The sequence below is a fragment of the Aquarana catesbeiana genome, linkage group LG01 (assembly GCF_042186555.1).
Source record: "Aquarana catesbeiana isolate 2022-GZ linkage group LG01, ASM4218655v1, whole genome shotgun sequence".
Taxonomy (NCBI): domain Eukaryota; kingdom Metazoa; phylum Chordata; class Amphibia; order Anura; family Ranidae; genus Aquarana; species Aquarana catesbeiana.
The window spans coordinates 879,719,904-879,739,276 of NC_133324.1; the positions used below are offsets into that span (position 1 = coordinate 879,719,904).

The following is a 19,373-nucleotide window of genomic DNA, read 5'->3' on the forward strand; positions in this document are numbered from 1 at the left end:
GTTAGTTTATTTTTTATAGTGTCAGGGCACCCGCCGTTTATTACCTAATAAAGGTTTAACCCCCTGATCGCCCGGCAGTGATATAAGTGAAGTTTTAGGGTCAGATAGGGTCTGCGTCACCCCAGGCAGCGTCAGGTTAGTGCCAGTAGCGCTAACACCCACGCACGCACCATACACCTCCCTTAGTGGTATAGTATCTGAACGGATCAATATCTGATCCGATCAGATATATACTAGCGTCCCCAGCAGTTTAGTGTTCCCAAAAACGCAGTGTTAGCGGGATCAGCCAAGATACCTGCTAGCACCTGCGTTTTGCCCCTCTGCCCAGCCCACCCAAGTGCAGTATCGATCGATCACTGTCACTTACAAAATACTAAACACGTAACTGCAGCGTTCGCAGAGTCAGGCCCGATCCCTGCGATCGCTAACCGTATTTTTGGTAGCGTTTTGGTGAACTGGCAAGCACCAGCGGCCTAGTACACCCCGGTCATAGTCAAACCAGCACTGCAGTAACACTTGGTGACGTGGCGAGTCCCATAAGTGCAGTTCAAGCTGGTGAGGTGGCTAGCACAAGTAGTATCCCGCTGCCACCAAGAAGAAGACAAACACAGGCCCGTCATGCCCATAGTGCTCTTACTGCTGCATTCTCCAATCCTAACTGGGAACCCACCACTTCTGCAGCACCCGTACTTCCCCCATTCACATCCCCAACCAAATGCAGTCGGCTGCATGAGAGGCATTTTCTTTATGTCCTCCCGAGTACCCCTACCCAACGAGCCCCCCCAAAAAAAGATGACATGTCTGCAGCAAGCGCGGATATAGGCGTGACACCCGCTATTATTGTCCCTCCTGTCCTGACAATCCTGGTCTTTGCATTGGTGAATGTTTTGAACACTACCATACACTAGTTGAGTATTAGCGTAGGGTACAGCATTGCACAGACTAGGCACACTTTCACAGGGTCTCCCAAGATGCCATCGCATTTTGAGAGACCCGAACCTGGAACCAGTTACAGTTATAAAAGTTACAGTTACAAAAAAAAGTGTAAAAAAAAAAAAAAAAACACAAAAAATATAAAAAAATATAAAATAAAAAAACAAAAATAGTTGTCGTTTTATTGTTCTCTCTCTCTCTATTCTCTCTCCATTGTTCTGCTCTTTTTCACTGTATTCTATTCTGGAATGTTTTATTGTTATTATGTTTTATTATGTTTGCTTTTCAGGTATGCAATTTTTTATACTTTACTGTTTACTGTGTTTTATTGTTAACCATTTTTTTGTTTTCAGGTACGCCATTCAGCTGCAGCGCGGATTTATTTATCTTGACAGCAACAGTGTTTGCTCCCACGATACATAAAGCCGTGACTCCAGCACTGTTGGAGGTGATATATGCAGAAGCATGGGAGCAGCAGGGGCGGAGGAGCGATTTGCTCCTAACTTTTGGGGCAGATGCCCCCATGCTTCGGCATATATAAATGGTGCATGTATGCCCATCATTAGAAGTGGGTGGATGAAAGGAGGTATTCTAATGGTGGGCATACCCACCAATCAATCTCTTTTTTTCGTTCAGCCCACAGGCTGCATGAAAAAAAAAGATTGCAATATATGACCAACAAGGACCAGCAACGTACTGGTATGTTGCTGGACTTTGAGTGGTTATACCAGAATGATGCCTGCAGGTTTAGGTATCATCTTGGTATCATTCTTTTCAGCCAGCGGTCAGCTTTCATGTAAAAGCAATCCTAGCGGCTAATTAGCCTCTAGACTGCTTTTACAAGCAGTGGGAGGGAATGTCCCCCCTCCCACCGTCTTCCATGTTTTTCTCTGGCTCTCCTGTCCCAACAGGGAACCTGAGAATGCAGCCAGTGAGTCGGCCAGCTGACCATAGAGCTGATCAGAGACCAGAATGGCGCCAATCATCTCTATGGCCCAAGAGACCGGAAGCTACAAGCATTTCATGACTTAGATTTCGCCAGATGTAAACAGCGCCATTGGGAAATTGGGAAAGCATTTTATCACACTGATCTTGGTGTGGTCAGATGCTTTGAGGGGAGAGGAGAGATCTAGGGTCTAATAGACCCCATTTTTTTCAAAAAAAGAGTACCTGTCACTACCTATTGCTATCATAGGGGATATTTACATTCCCTGACATAACAATAAAAATGATTTAAAAAAATATGAAAGGAACAGTTTAAAAATAAGATAAAAAAGCAAAAAATAAAAAAATAAAAAGCACCCCTGTCCCCCCCTGCTCTCGCGCAAAGGCGAACACAAGCGTTGGTCTGGCGTCAAATGTAAACAGCAATTGCACCATGCATGTGAGGTATCACCGCGATGGTCAGATCGAGGGCAGTAATTTTAGCAGTAGACCTCCTCTGTAAATCTAAAGTGGTAACCTGTAAAGGCTTTTAAAAATGTATGTAGTTTGTCGCCACTGCACGTTTGTGCGGAATTTTAAAGCATGTCATGTTTGGTATCCATATACACAGAAGACAGCAAAAACCGCTCACAGGATACCAAACACTAAACCAGTATAAGATGATACTCCCACAGCCACACAGGTGCCGGCTCTGCACGGTAAGTAGATAATGAATTGAAGAGCTCTGGATGGCCGCACTACCGTGAAAAAAAGCACCTTTATTTCATTAAAATGTTGCAGGTCACATCGAGGTGGACATATAGGACAAAAAGCAGCTAACGCGTTTCACATCAATGGATGCTTACTCATATGAGTAAGCTGTGACCTGCAACATTTTAATGAAATAAAAGTGCTTTTTTTCACGGTAGTGCGGCCATCCAGAGCTCTTCGATTCATTATCTACTTTGGTATCCATGTACTCAGCCTAAGATCATCTTTTTTATTTCATCAAACATTTTGGCAATATAGTGTGTTTTAGTACATTAAAATTAAAAAAAGTGTGTTTTTTCCGCAAAAAATGTGATTGAAAAATCGCTGCGCAAATACTGTGTGAAAAAAAAATTAAACACCCACCATTTTAATCTGTAGGGCCTTTACTTTAAAAAAATATATAATGTTTGGGGGTTCAAAGTAATTTTCTTGCAAAAAAATTTATTTTTTCATGTAAACAAATAGTGTCAGAAAGGGCTTTGTCTTCAAGTGGTTAGAAGAGTGGGTGATGTGTGACATAAGCTTCTAAATGTTGTGCATAAAATGCAAGGACAGTTCAAACCCCCCCCCATGACCCCATTTTGGAAAGTAGACAACCCAAGCTATTTGCTGAGAGGCATGTTGAGTCCATGGAATATTTTATATTGTGACACAAGTTGCGGGAAAAAGACAATTTTTTATTTTTTTTGCACAAAGTTGTCACTAAATAAGATATTGCTCAAACATGCCATTGGCATATGTGAAATTACACCCCAAAATACATTCTGTTGCTTCTCCTGAGTATGGGGATACCACATGTGTGAGACTTTTTGGGAGCCTAGCCGCGTACGGGACCCCAAAACCAAGCACCATCTTCAGGGTTTCTAAGGGTGTAAATTTTTGATTTCACTCCTCACTGCTTATCACAGTTTCGGAGGCCATGGAATGCCCAGATGGCACAAAACCCCCAAATGACCCCATTTTGGAAAGTAGACACCCCAAGCTATTTGCTGAGAGGTATGGTGAGTATTTTGCAGACCTCGCTTTTTGTCACAAAGTTTTGAAAATTGAAAAAAGAAAAAAAAAAATACATTTTTCTTTTCTTTCTTCATTTTCAAAAACAAATGAGAGCTGCAAAATACTCACCATGCCTCTCAGCAAATAGCTTGGGGTGTCTACTTTCCAAAATGGGGTCATTTGGGGGGGTTTTGTGCCATCTTGGCATTTTATGGCCTTCGAAACTGTGATAGGTAGTGAGGAGTGAAATCAAAAATTTACGCCCTTAGAAATCCTGAAGGCGGTGCTTGGTTTTCGGGGCCTCGTACGCAGCTAAGCTCCCAAAAAGTCCCACATATGTGGTATCCCCATACTCAGGAGAAGCAGTAGAATGTATTTTGGCAAGTAATTCCACATATGCCCATGGCATGTTTGAGCAATATATCATTTAGTGACAACTTTGTGCAAAAAAAAAAAAAAGTTTGTCATTTTCCCGCAACTTGTGTCAAAATATAAAATATTCCATGGACTCAACATGCCTCTCAGCAAATAGCTTGGGGTGTCTGCTTTCCAAAATGGGGTCATTTGGGGGGGGGGGTTTGAACTACTGTCCTGGCATTTTATGGCCTTCAAAACTGTGATAGGTAGTAAGGAGTGAAATCAAAAATTTACGCCCTTAGAAATCCTGAAGGCGGTGCTTGGTTTTCGGGGCTCCGTGCGCGGCTAGGCTCCCAAAAAGTCCCACACATGTGGTATCCCCTTACTCAGGAGAATCAGCTAAATGTATTTTGGGGTGCAGTTCCACATATACCCATGGCCTGTGTGAGCAATATATAATTTAGTGACAACTTTTTGTACATTTTTTTTTTGTCATTATTCAATCACTTGGGACAAAAAAAATTCATATTCAATGGGCTCAACATGCCTCTCAGCAATTTCCTTGAGGTGTCTACTTTCCAAAATGGGGTCATTTGGGGGGGTTTGTACTGCCCTGCCATTTTAGCACCTCAAGAAATGAGATCATAAGTCATAAACTAAAAGCTGTGTAAATTCCAGAAAATGTACCCTAGTTTGTAGACGCTATAACTTTTGCGCAAACCAATAAATATATGCTTTTTGACATTTTTTTACCAAAGACATGTGGCTGAATACATTTTGGACTAAATGTATGACTAAAATTGTGTTTATTGGATTTTTCTTATAACAAAAAGTAGAAAATATTGTTTTTTTTCAAAATTTTCGGCCTTTTTTCATTTATAGCGCAAAAAATAAAAACCGCAGAGGTGATCAAATACCATCAAAAGAAAACTCTATTTGTGGGAACAAAAGGACACAAATTTCATTTGGGTACACCATTGCATGACCGCGCAATTAGCAGTTAAAGAGACACAGTGCCAAATTGTAAAAAGTGCTCTGGTCAGGAAGGGGGTAAATCCTTCTGGACTGAAGTGGTTAAAGAGTGGGAAAATGAACTAAACTGTACATTTACTCCATCACAAAGAAAAAAATTAATAGAAGTAACACACTCATCTGTAAGCTCATCTATTCAGGAAATGTCATACAAATTTTTGACTAGATGGTACAGAACCCCGGTGCGATTAGCACAGATATATCCAAATGCAGATAATCGTTGCTGGAGGGGATGTAAAGATAGGGGTACATACCTTCATATTTGGTGGACATGTCCTAAGATCAAGGTATTTTGGGAAGAAATAGCCCCATGGCTCAAAAGAATGTCAAATAAATGTATAGAATTAACACCAATAAATTTCCTGTTCCATGGGACTATTGGATCCACAAGATCTTATAAAAATAGTCTCACACCACATTTACTAAACGCAGCAAAGAGGTTAATACCCAGGTACTGGAAACAGGCTACATGCCCCACATTAGGAGAATGGAAAAGGGAGGTGGAGGAGATGATGGAGGCAGAAAGGTGGGTTTATAAGACCAGAAATAAACAGGACAGATTTGAAAAAATATGGGCAAAAAGGGAAAACTGATAAGGTGTTAGACAAAATTAATTAGAAGCCATTGCTGGAAGTCAAGACAAATTCTAAAGGGGAATTTGATAATGGGGGAAAAAAAAGTAGGGAATGATCCACATTTCTTTTAGATCTTTTTTTTTTCTGTATTTGTTTGTTGATAAGACTATTAAATTAAATTTGTGATTGTGTGGCGTATGCTGATTGTACGGGATGGCTTCCTCTCCCCCTTCTCCCCTTTCCCTTACCCCTCCCTTTTTTGGGTTTTTTTCTTTTTACTCACGTAATAAGTTAATAATATACAAGCACAAGCACTTGAAAATTTTTGAATTATCATAATATATTCATAAATTAGGGGAGGGTTTATCCCCCCTATCCCCCTCCCCCCCTCCTTTTTTTTTCTATTATATAGAGCACAGCTCTTGAAAGAAGGTCTTTTCCCTTTCTTTCAGATTTTTTTCCCCTCTCCTTTAACACCTATTAAGTCAACAATGTATACAGAGTACAATATTGGAAGATCTTAAATTATTTTTATAGCACTCTTATAAAACTGTTTTTTTTTTCTTTTTCTCCTTTCTTCTCTTTTTTTAGGGTATAGGGGAGGGGGTGTAGAGGAAGCCATCCATGTTGTTGGCGTGTATATATAAACCAGGATATTGAATATTGTCCTCTGTCTTGGGGAGATGAGCCATGTAAATGTTTATTGTAATAAGAGAAAAATGTTTAATAAAGAATGAATTATAAAAAAAAAAAATCCTGCCGCCCTAACCTCCGCAACATCTCCAGAATTTGACCCTTCCTGACTAATGACACCACAAAGCAACTTATTCACTCCTTGATTATTTCCCGCCTTGACTATTGCAACTCTCTCATTAATGGCCTACCCTTACACAGGTTATCCCCCTTTCAGTCTATTACGAATGCTGCTGCTAGACTAATACACCTCACTAATCGATCCATGACTGCTGCCCCTCTCTGCCAATCCCTTCACTGGCTTCCCCTACCCCACCGTATAAAATTCAAAATGCTAACCACAACATACAAGGCCATTCACAACATCGCCCCCAGCTACATCACCAACCTCATCTGCAGATATCGCCCAAATTGTCCCCTCCGCTCCTCCCAGGACCTCCTGCTCTCTAGCTCCCTTGTTACCTCCTCTCATGCTCGCCTTCAGGACTTCTCCAGAGCCTCTCCCATCCTCTGGAACTCCCTGCCCCGATATATCCGATCAGCCCCTAACCTGTCCACCTTTAGGAGATCCCTGAAAACTCACTTATTCAGGGAAGCCTATCCCACACCCACCTAACAATTGTCCCCAAGCCACCCCCCACCATATCATTCCCCGCATCTATTACCTTTTGTACCACTACCCCCTCCTGTCCCTTCTGTATTGAACTGTACTGTAATTGTGCTGTCCCCCTCTACATTGTAAAGCTCTGCGTAAACTGTTAGCGCTATATAAAATCGTGTATAATAATAATAATAATAATTACACAGGTTCTGTGGCTGATTAAGGTGGTAATTAAACTCACTTGGTGCCTTATCTGCATTAAATTAGCTTCAGAACCTGTGTAATTCATATGTGTTTGGGTTTAAAGGGATGAGGTGGCAGCCCTAACAGAATCCCAACACAATTTAAAGCAAGTCCAACGCAGCCTCTGAACTACCATGTTGAGGGCATGCGGCCTGGTACGGTTCAGGAGGGGGGGGGGCGCTCGCTCATCCCCACCCACTTTCCTGACCGGCCGGGCTGCGTGCTCAGATAAGGGTCTGGTATGGATTTTGGGGGGACCCCCACGCCGATTTTTCAGCTTAGGGGGTTTCCCCTTACAATCCATACCATACCTAAGGGCCTGGTATGCCCCTGGGGAGGGAACCCACGCCCGTTTTTTATTTAAAATTTGGCGCAGAGTTACCCCTCATGATTCATACCAACTACTGTATGTTTTCATTTGTTAATGTCAAAGTTGTGGCAAAGTCGTACAAAGTAGTACTGCTCCCAAATTGCGGTAAAATCACGGCAAAATCGTGGCAAAATAGCCGCCGCAAAATCGCTGTAAAATCGTGCGACTTTGAAGTCGTATAAGTGTGAAAGGGGCCTAAGGCTGTGGTTCCATCCAACAGTCCTGTAATGACATGAGACAAATGAATAGAACCACAGTACACAATCGGGGACCAAGTAAATCATAATGAATGCTTCTGGTTTTTGGAAATGCTCACTATGCCCTTAGGCTGGATTCACACCAATGCATTTTTAGTGCATTTTGCAGATTTGCACTACAGTCCATTTACCATGGTTTCCTATGGAACACGTTCTGTAGTGCAAATCTGCAAAATGCAAAAAGCACTAAAAATGCATAGGTGTGAATTCAGCCTTAGCGCTAAAATGTACATGGCTTGTATAAATGCTCTGCTGACCCTTCTGGCATTTCCAGCTTTCGAGATATATAGCCCTTGGCTGCTGACTATTTGCATATCTCCATATTTTAAACTGTATCAAAATGAACTACAAAGATTATATTAGTGCACAGGAAAAGGTCAATACAGTCCTAGAAGCTAGAAAACGAAGCCCCCCTAGGCAGGTAAAAATATATGTAAACAGGACCAGCGCTTTTCTTAAAAATCCCAATGTCCAATGCAGTCCATAAAGATATTTTAGACTCTCTGCAGACTAAAAAAAAGTCATTTGGATGGTGGTTCACAACAGACTTTATTTGGTCCCATTTTAAATACAATTTATGTATAGAAATTAAACCGGAGCTTTTACTATAACTTTAGAACAACTGTTATTATTTCCTTTATTAGGCTCGATTCACATCTATGCATGTTGCTTTTGAGCATTTCTGAAGGGCTTTTTGTGGTGCTTGCCGCGTTTTTGAACATGCGTTTTTGCCGCGTTTTGTGTTTTTTTTTTTTTTTTACACTGTGGTTGCTTAGCAACCCGCTATATACAGTGTAAAAAAAAGAAAAAAAAACGCAAATCGCTGCAAAAATGCGTTAAAAACGCGGTTCTTGCATTTTGGATGCGGGTCCATTGAATTCTATTACATGCAGAACACTGCATTTTGCATGAAAAAAAGTCCCTGACCCTTTACAAAAACACAGAGGCACAAAAATGCATTGATGTGAACATGTTCCATAGGAACCCATGTTAAAAAATTCCCAAACATTTCTGCAAAATGCATCAAAAAACGTATTAGTGTGAATGGAGCCTTATGCACTAATTACAGTGTTATTATGCAATTCTCTTATGTTTTCCTCCTCTAGTAGATGTCAAGTTACATGCAACCCCAGTGCACTATGACAACCAGTGGCAGCTGGTGCTCCATCTGGGGGGTGGCAAACAAACCACCCGACCTGTCCTCTGCGCCCCGAGCCCGCCCTTTTTCGAACCCAATTAGAGCCTCAGGCTCTAATCACTTGCTTAAAATAAAACCCATTGGAATCCATGCATCCGGCGCCCTGCATGTAGATTAGGGGCCGAGCGCATGGATTAAGGGGGTAGCGCCCCTGTGCCCCATATGGAGCAGCTGCCACTGATGACAGCCCAGATTTAAAAAAAAGCCCTTCCCTTTCTTTTTTCAGAGACGGGAATGTATTAGTGCCGAGGCTGCTAAAAAGCTGCAGTCATTACTGGGCTATATTTTCAAAGACTCAGCATACTCTGAGAACTGAGCATCATGGATAAAGTCTATAATAAATATTTAATTGTTAAAAATGTAAAAAAGGCTAAAAAATACATAATAAAATTAGTTTGTAAAATAGTGTGCAAAACACCTATACATACAATTGCTAAAAAATGAAAAAAAAAAAAAAAACATTCCGTTTCTATTTAATTATGGATCCTCTTTGCTAACCAGCAAAATTGAGTGCAGGGTAACTGCTTTGTTTTATGCAATTCTACAAATTATGGGGCCCCTTTATGGATTATGGATTAGTTGTGTGAATCTGCTGTGAAAAAAATATATAAATAGAGGCCATGTGCCAAGTAAGCACATAATTACAGTAAATATCAGGTACAAAAATAATTAAAGTGGATGTAAACCCGAATTTGTTTTTTTTTTTAATCATAATGTAGAGTATAATATTTCCTATGATTTGAGCCCAGTCTTGCCACACAGAGTTAATCCATCTCTGAGCAATCCTCTTTTATTGTTCAGTGAGAAAAATCTTGACAAACTGAGAAAAACTTTGTCAAATCCTACCCCTTGCTGTGAGTGACAGGTGATTTACATATCTCATGCACTAGCCTAAGACATGCATTGTAATAATAATTCCCTCCCACTCATTTCTTCAGCAGCTCTGCAAGGATTGGCTGTTCCACACCTCAGCATGATTTGACATGCTGAAGTCATGTGGTTACTTTCCTGTGTTTTCACTGGATGTTAGAGATCATAGCAGAAGTTCAGTTAGAAATACACAGGAGAAAATGCATATTGACAAGGGGAGTGTAGAGGTGGGCGGGGAGTCTACTGACATCACGACTCCACCCACCGAGCTCCAGACAACAGACCCACCCACAGAATATGCAGTTTTTCGGGTCTCATAACAGACAGAGGGGAGACATTTGACAGGTAAAGATACATGCAGGAGGCATGTATATCCTTATAGATAACCCCTATGGCAGTAGTTCAGAAAGGATGACATTGGGTTTACATCCACTTTAAAGACAAAAATATTTTTAGGATAAAAAAGTTAAAAAAAAATTTTACTGGATGTTAAGGGTCGGTTCACACATGGGCAACACGACTTTAGCGCGACTTTGTACCGCGACTTCAACGCGGCTTTAGCGCGACTTTAGCGCGACTTCAGCGCGACTTCGGCAAATTACGAGGCGACTTGAAGTCGCCTCCATGACAGGCGACTTTGCCTGTGGCCAATCACCTCTCTGGGAGGGAGGGGGGGAGGGAGGGGTTTTCTCTGCAAAGTCGCTTGACTTTACAGAGAGATCCGACTTGCAGGCGACTTACATTGAGTTGAATGGGTACAAGTCGCCTACAAGTCGGATAGAAGTAGTACAGGAACCTTTTCTGAAGTCGGAGCGACTTCAGTAGTGTCAATTAAGACGCTCCCATTGCCTACCATGTTAATCTAAATACAAAGCGACTTGGGGCGACTTGGGGCGACTTGAGGGCGTACAAGTCGGATCCCAAGTCGCCCCAGTGTGAACCGACCCTAAAGGGTATATGTTATCCACTAAATTACAAACTATCTTATTTTTATTTTAGGCTGGGAAAGGAAAAGAGGATTATGACAAGCTTATGAAGGACCTGGTTGAACATGGCGACTCAAAACTTGATTTTATAAAATTTGTCACCTTTGTTGCTACATTAACCTATCAAAACAGATTTAAGAAATGAGACAAGAAATAACTAATTAAACCAGTCACCTTTCATAAATAAAGCTTTGTAATCTACAATACAGTACATAAAAGGTATCAACTCTTTTTTTTTTATACCATATTTTAACATTGCACAATTAGGTTAGGTTTTATGTGGCCTGGTTGTCAGTGGTTTCCTTCTCTTCTGAGCTGGGAGTTACAAAGAGGAACTAGAGGGATAATTTTACTTTGTAATACAGAATACAAGCATATGTTTGAACAGGTTGTACTGGACCTTCTGACTACTAGTCTTACAAGGTTTGGAGTGAAATTTGGTGATGTCACTAATGTGCTGTTCTCTAGAGAAGAATCTGTATCTGAGGACCTGTACAGCAGGCATCTCCCTGCTTCATCCATTCTGTGGAACTGTCTGTGCTTGTTCTGCCTCTCCTGCTGCTTCTTGATCATTACTCCTCTGGTTATTGGGAGAGAGGGGGGAATCAGCTCTCATATGAGGAAGTAAATCCCTGCTCCTCAAAACGATTGTCTCCACAAAGAAACACAGAGCAGAACAAGGTACAGTGCATCCGGAAAGTATTCACATCGCTTCACTTTTTCAACATTTTATTATGTTACAGCCTTATTCCAAAATGGATTGAATTCATTTTTTTTTTTAAAGAAATCACATGTACATAAGTATTCACAGCCTTTGCTCAATACTTTGTTGAAGCACCTTTGGCACCAATTACAGCTACAAGTCTTTGAGTATGATGCTACAAGCTTGACACACCTATTTCTGGGCAGTTTCTCCCATTCTTCTTTGCAGGACCTCTCAAGCTAGATAAGGTTGGATGGGAAGCATTGGTGCACAGCCATTTTTAGATCTCTCCAGAGATGTTCAATCGGGTTGAAGTCTGGGCTCTGGCTTGGCCACTCAAGGACATTCGCAGAGTTGTCCCAAAGCCACTCTGTTATTTTGTCTGTGTGCTTAGGGTCTCTATACATTGCTGCATTCATCTTTCCCTCGATCCTGACTAGTCTCCCAGTTCCTGCTGCTGAAAAACATGCCAACAGTATAATGCCGCCTCCACCATGCTTGTCATTCATAAGACCAGAGAATTTTTGTTTCTAATGGTCTGAAAGTCCTTCAGGTACCTTCGGCAAACTCCAGGCAGGCTGTCATGTGCCTTTTATTGAGGAGTGGCTTCCATATGGCCACTCTACCATACAGGCCTGGAGTGCTGCAGAGATGGTTGTTCTTCTGGAAGTTTCTCCTCTCTCCACAGAGAAATGCTGGAGCTCTGTCAGAGTGACCATTGGGTTTTTGGCAAAGGTGTGCGCACGGGGTGTGCCGGGTGTGCCTGGGAACACCCTAATCACCTAGTGCACATTAGCATTATCGTTCTGTGTGGTGGCGGGGAGATGGGAAAGATCTTCTTCTTACCTGCTCTTCCATAAGAGATTAATCTTCCGGGCCATATACATGTAGACTCACACGCATGCATGTGTGTTTGAGCTTTGGGGTGCACACCCTAATGCTATAGGCTGTGCACACCTATGCACAGGTGCATGTAAGTAAGGCAGTTCACTGAACATTTTACATAAAATAACATAGTATTTCCTTGTAAATCAGCAAACAATACATCAGCATTTAAAACAGACCAAGAGCAGGAGAGACTGTAGAATGATGATGAGCAGAAAGCAATATGGATGACAGAGAGAGATGGAGCAGAGACACAGATGCAGCACATTCTGGTGCATCAAGTGCCTGATGCTCTTAAAAATTAATGAGACCTGGATAACCTGTACCATTTTGCTGCCCATTCATGATGCCACAGAACTGAAACAGACAAGACCATCACTGTCTTCCTCACCACAGCCTGTGTTAGCTACTCAATTCCTCTGTTCCATGCGCCCAGTGGCGTCAGCAGGGGGGACTAAAGGGGGCTGAAGCCCCGAGTGGGCCCCAAAAAGCCCCGGGTCTCGGGCATTCACAAATCTATTATTAGCCCCGAGGTCGAGTGAGGATCGACCTGACTCGGAGCGCGGCCGAGTGACATAGCAGATCCCTCCTTCTGGAGCCTGCAACGCCTATGATGGATGTCCCACTGGTCCAATGCCAGGATTGAGGGACATGTGACGTCCATCATAGGTGCTGCAGGATCCAGAAGGGGGGAATTACAATGCGGCCGCGTCACTATGAGATCCCCAATCGGTGCTCGGGTGGGCAGCTCTCCTCTCCTGTCTCTGGCTGCCTGCTGTCTACTGGGATGGGCGCGCCGGCACAACACGCATGGCTGAGCTGCAGGAGGAGCTGGAGGCCACGGTCACCTGAAGTCTGACGTCACGTGTAACGGTCAGGTAGGTCAGTGCATGTCAGTGTGTCAGTGTGGGTCAGGTAGGTCAGCGTGGGTCTGGGTCAGTGTAATGGTCAGTGTATGTCAGGTAGGTCAGTGTGCGCCAGGTAGGTCAGTGTGGGTCAGTGTAATGGTCAGTGTGTGTTGGGTAGTTCAGTGTGGGTCAGGTAGGTCAGTGTAATGGTCAGGTAGGTCAGTGTGGGTCAGTGTGTGTCAGGTAGGTCAGCGTGGATCAGGTAGGTCAGTGTAAGTCAGTGTAATGGTCAGTGGGTGTCAGGTCAGTGTGGGTCAGGTAGGTCAGTGTGTGTCAGGTAGGTCAGTGTGCGTCAGGTAGGTCAGTGTAATGGTCAGGTAGGTCAGTGTGTGTCAGGTCAGTGTGGGTCAGGTAGGTCAGTGTAATGGTCAGGTAGGTCAGTGTAATGGTCAGTGTGGGTCAGGTAGGTCAGTGTAATGGTCCATGGTCAGGTAGGTCAGTGTGTGTCAGGTAGGTCAGTGTGGGACAGGTAGGTCAGATGGTCAGTGTGTGTCAGGTAGGTCAGTGTAATGGTCCATAGTCAGGTAGGTCAGTGTGGGTCAGGTAGGTCAGTGTGTGTCAGGTAGGTCAGTGTAATGGTCCATAGTCAGGTAGGTCAGTGTGGGTCAGGTAGGTCAGTGTGTGTCAGGTAGGTCAGTGTAATGGACAGGTAGGTCAGTGTGGGTCAGGTAGGTAAGTTTTTAGTGATCAGCATTGATGGAAACTGGTAAGCCAGCCAACAACCAGCAGGTGAGCTTACACCCCCCCCGCCACACAACCCCCCCCTCCCCCCCCCCGGTGTCGGGCTTGGACTCCGGGCTGAAGCCCCTGGTCTTTTTCCCACCTAGCAATGCCCCTGCATGCGCCACAGCAAATCACCAGTTAAGCTACTTTTGTTTTACAGGTCCATCTAGCATTGTTGTTCTACAGCTGTAAGCTATTATTGTCTACCACCCAAAAAAAGAAGCATTAGAACATACACTAAATTACCAAAAGTATTGTGACGCCTGCCTTTACACGCACATAAACTTTAATGGCATCCCTGTCTTAGTCTGTAGGGTTCAATATTGAGTTGGCCCACCCTTTGCAGCTATAACAGCTTCAACTCTTCTGGAAAGGCTGTCCACAAGGTTTAGGAGTGTGTCTATGGGAATGCTTGACCATTCTTCCAGAAGCGCATTTGTCAGGTCAGGCATTTATGTTGGAGAGAAGGCCTGGCTCGCAGTCTCCGCTCTAATTCATCCCAAAGGTGCTCATAATCGGGTTGAGGTCAGGACTCTGTGCAGGCCAGTCAAGTTCCTCCACCCCAAACTCACTCATCCATGTCTTTATGAACCTTGCTTTGGGCACTGGTCCAAATCCTTTGGTGGAGGGGGGATTATGGTGTGGGGTTGTTTTTCAGGGGTTGGGCTTGGCCCCTTAGTTTTCGTAAAGGGAACTCTTAAGGGGTCAGCATACAAAGACACTTTGGACAATTTCATGCTTGCAACTTTGTGGGAACAGTTTGGGGATGGCCCCTTCCTGTTCCAACATGACTGCGCACCAGTGCACAAAGCAAGGTCCATAAAGACATGGATGAGCAAGGGTGGTGGAAAATTACCTTCAAGTGTAAAAATTCACATAATAGTAACTAAAACATCTAAAATGAAGTGTAACAATCTAAAAAATAAAAACTCCAACGTGCTATAATGGTGGAAACCTCCCAACTAAAAGGTTGTTTCACTTGAGATTAATCTGTATGGTAAATATCTATAGGAGGGGTTTCCACCATCCCTGCTAAGTTTATTTTTATACAGTATGTCTTATTTTCAGCTTGATGTGTATTATATGTGAAGTTGCATATCACAGAGACCGGTATTGTGATGATAACGAAGTTTGAGATTTTCATACATTAGAGGGTTCCACCATTATTGTTAAGTTATTGATTAGTAAGTTAGGGCTGCACTTTTTCTTTTTTTTTTGTGGTGTGGGAGCACGTAACAGTGCTTAGCGGCAGGCCTTTCAATTACACTTTTTTATTTTACCTCCACTATTTTTTTTTGTAAATAGTAGTGTGGTGATTACCTGTTATACTAAAATTGGCATGTGGCATTAATAAACAACAAATTTCAGTTGTGCCCCACCAGGCCGGCACAGGGATGGACTGGCCATCGGGACTACCGGGAGATTCCCGGTGGGCCGATGGCTCAGAGTGGGCCAGTTTCAGCCGCATCTGCGGTGCTCAGTGATCTACCCGTCAACCCCTGACAGCTGGCGCCTGACGGGTATATCTAGATTTAGCCAGTATGCAGAGTAGCGCAGGAAGCGTCTGTCTGTAGTAAGTTCTCTCTCATGTCCCCGTCTGTAGTAAGTTCTCTCCCCTCATGTCCCCGGCGGCCCCTCCTCTCTTCTCGTCTATCCTCATTGGCTTGTGTCATCATCTGGGATAGACGAGAAAAGAGAGGAGGGGCTGCCGGGGAGCGAGCAGCGCTGCATGACATGAGAGATAACTTACTACAGACAGACGCTTCCTGCACTACTGCGCTACTCTGCATACTGGCTAGTAAGATCCCATGATCTGCCCCCTGATGTGCCCTATAATGTGCCCGCTGATGTGCCCTATAATGTGCTATGTGCCCCCTGATGTGCCCTGATGTGCTATGTGCCCCAATGTGCACCATAATGTGCCCTGAGGTGCCCCATAATGTGCCATAATGTGCCCTGAGCCCTGATGTGCCCCGATGTGCCCTGTGCTCTGTGCCCTGATGTGCCATGTGGCCTGATGTGCCCCATGCCCTGATGTGCTATGTGCCTCAATGTGCCCCATGATGTGCCCCATAATGTGCCATGTGCCCTGATGTGCCATAATGTGCCCTGATGTGCCCCGATTTGCCATGTGCCCCATGCCCTGATGTGCCCCGATGTCCTATGCCCTGATGTGCTGTGCCCGATGTCCTATGCCCTGATGTTCCCCGTGCCCTGATGTGCTGTGCCCTGATGTCCTATGCCCTGATGTGCTGTGCCCTGATGTCCTATGCCCTGATGTTCCCCGTGCCCTGATGTGCTGTGCCCTGATGTCCTATGCCCTGATGTGCTGTGCCCGATGTCCTATGCCCTGATGTTCCCCGTGCCCTGATGTGCTGTGCCCTGATGTCCTATGCCCTGATGTGCTGTGCCCCGATGTCCTATGCCCTGATGTTCCCCGTGCCCTGATGTGCAGTGCCCCGATGTCCTATGCCCTGATGTTCCCTGTGACCTGATGTGCCTTGTGCCCTGATGGGCCCCAATGTCCCATGCCATGATGTGTTGTGCCCTGATGTACTGTGACCTGTGCCCTGATGTCCTGTACCCTAATGTGCTGTATCCTGTACCCTGATGTGCTGGGCTCTGTACCCTGATGTCCTGTACCCTGATGTGCTGGGCTCTGTACCCTGATGTCCTGTACCCTGATGCCCTGTATGCTGATGTGCTGGGCTCTGTACCCTGATGTCCTGTGCCCTGTACCCTGATGTGCTGGGCTCTGTACCCTGATGTCCTGTGCCCTGTACCCTGATGTCCTGTACCCTGATGTGCTGGGCTCTGTACCCTGATGTCCTGTACCCTGATGCCCTGTATGCTGATGTGCTGGGCTCTGTACCCTGATGTCCTGTGCCCTGTACCCTGATGTGCTGGGCTCTGTACCCTGATGTCCTGTACCCTGATGTGTTGTGCCCTGATGCCCTGTACGCTAATGTGCTGGGCTCTGTACCCTGTACCCTGATGTGGCCTGGTGTGTTGTACCCTGATGTGCTGGGCTCTGTACCCTGATGTGCCTTGTGCCCTGATGTACTGGACTCTGTACCCTGATGTGCCCTGATGTACCGTACCCTGATGTGTTGTGCCCTGGGCCGGTCTAGATGAAGTCCAGGGCCACATTTTTGTCCCAGTCCAGCCCTGGGCCGGCACCCCCTTGGACAATGTGCCTGACGGCTGAGTTCATCACCCCCATCCCTGCACTCAGTGCACTGATTAACAGCACTGATTGGCACTGACAGGTGGCACTGATTGGAAGCACTTATTGGCACTGACAGGCGGCGCTGGCACTGACAGGTGGCTCTGACAGGCGGCGCTGGCAATCATTGGCACTAACAGGTGGCACTGATTGGAAGCACTGATTGGCACTGATAGGTGGCACTGATTGGAAGCACTAATTGGCACTGACAAACTGACAGGTGGCACTGATTGGCACTGACTGGCATAGACAGGTGGCATTAGTTGGAAGCACTGACAGAGGAGAGGGGGGTTTCCAGGGGAGTACCTAGAGCATTTGGCACCCAGGTGGATCCTATATCTGGCACCCCCCACCCGACATTAAAATGTAAAAACACCCCACTGTGCCCCCTGCATACCTCTGCATCCTTTAATATCTCTATACTGTGTACCCCGTCTCCATAACTGCACCTCTGGACCCCTTTACATTACACAGCACCCTGCATCTCTGGACCCCTTTACATTACACAGCACCATGCACCTCTGGACTCCTTTACATTACACAGCACCCTGCACCACTGGACCCCTTTACATCACACAGCACCCTGCACCACTGGACCCTTTTACATTACACAGCACCCTGCACCACTGGACCCTTTTACATTACACAGCACCCTGCACCACTGGACCCCTTTACATCACACAGCACCCTGCACCACTGGACCCTTTTACATTACACAGCACCCTGCACCACTGGACCCTTTTACATTAAACAGCACCCTGCACCACTGGACCCCTTTACATTAGACAGCACTCTGGACCCCTTTACATTATACAGGCCCCCTCAGCACAGAAACCCCCCATTCAGCGCAGACCCTTCATTCAGCACAGACCCCCCTTCAGCACAGACGAACCCCCCCTTCAGCACAGACCCCCCTTCAGCACAGACAGACCCCCCTTCAGCACAGACCCCCTAATTCAGCGCAAACCCCCCTTCAGCACAGACCCCCCCTTCAGCACAGACCCCCCATTCAGCACAGACCCCCAATTCAGCACAGACCCCCCTTCAGCACAGACCCCCCATTCAGCCCAGACCCCTCTCTCTCTCTCTCTCTCTTTCTCTCTCTCTCTCTCTCTCTCTCTCTCTCTCTCTCCTAAACACTGCTGGGGGGATTAGGGTGTGCCCAGGCACACCCCGTGGGCACGCCTATGCAGTGAGTCATTTTAAAACTAGCAATGTTAGATGTTAAATGTTAACTGCGCCATCTGTTGCTTTTATAAGGGAACAAAACAGGACAAGTGTATTAAAGTAAAACTATAGGCAAACCTTTTTTTTCATTTTGAACAGAGCAAAAGAGGGTTATAAATATCCCCCTGATGATAACACGTGATCCCTGTGTCGAAGACGCGTAGGGGAGGGGCCAGGACGGAGAGACTGACACGGACTTTACACCAGCGCTGTCTCAGCATAGCATACCGCACCAAACTTCCACTGATTTTGCATAGAAAACCGTTATAGTATGGTGCACTGACGTACCAGTGCCATGTGAGTACCCCGGTGTGGGGAGCGTTTTCTTTTAATAAAAGTATTTTGACTATATTACACTATATAGTTTCCTTTTCATTCTATGTATGGAGCCACATTGTTTACAGCTGGAGGAGTGGAGCAGACACTGAGACTGAGCCCAGGGGTGGCTCCAAAGCAATTTTGGACTCAGGGTAGAAGCTGAGTCACACGCTCTGAGGTGAGCACATTAGCTTAAGGGGGTCACGAAGGAGCACAGGAGCACGTTTTGCAGTACTCAGGATGTCTTCGGCATGATGTTGGATTGTTGTCACAGCTGAACACCACTTGCACGCATTGTTTTATTATCACTGCTGGACATTATTTGCACACACTATTTAGAGTGCCAAAGAGAACTTTTTTTTCATTTAAGAAAAGCAGGTTATTGTGTATTGAGCACTAAGCACACTTTTTAGGTTGATTAAGACACTATGTATGGTGTAAAAAGCACTAATAAGCACTAATTTATGGTGTAACAAGCACTTGTTTTTTCACATCTTGTTTATTTATTCAACATTCATATTATTTGTATTTAATATTATTGCACTAGTAAGCACAGAGTTGGTTATTATTAATTTTG

The 19,373-nt window shown here is 44.8% G+C and overlaps 1 protein-coding gene across 1 annotated transcript in view; it reads left to right on the forward strand.

Moving 5' to 3' along the window:
- The window catches only part of LOC141117578 (protein S100-P-like), a 28,702-nt gene extending 9,873 nt beyond the window's left edge, over nt 1-18,829 (forward strand). The window contains exons 2-3 of the mRNA XM_073610494.1: nt 10,820-11,025; nt 18,578-18,829. Of these exons, the coding sequence (XP_073466595.1) occupies nt 10,820-10,951 (132 nt within the window). The 3' untranslated portion in view covers nt 10,952-11,025; nt 18,578-18,829. The remainder of the gene's footprint in view (nt 1-10,819; nt 11,026-18,577) is intronic.
- Nucleotides 18,830-19,373: the final 544 nt, after the last annotated feature.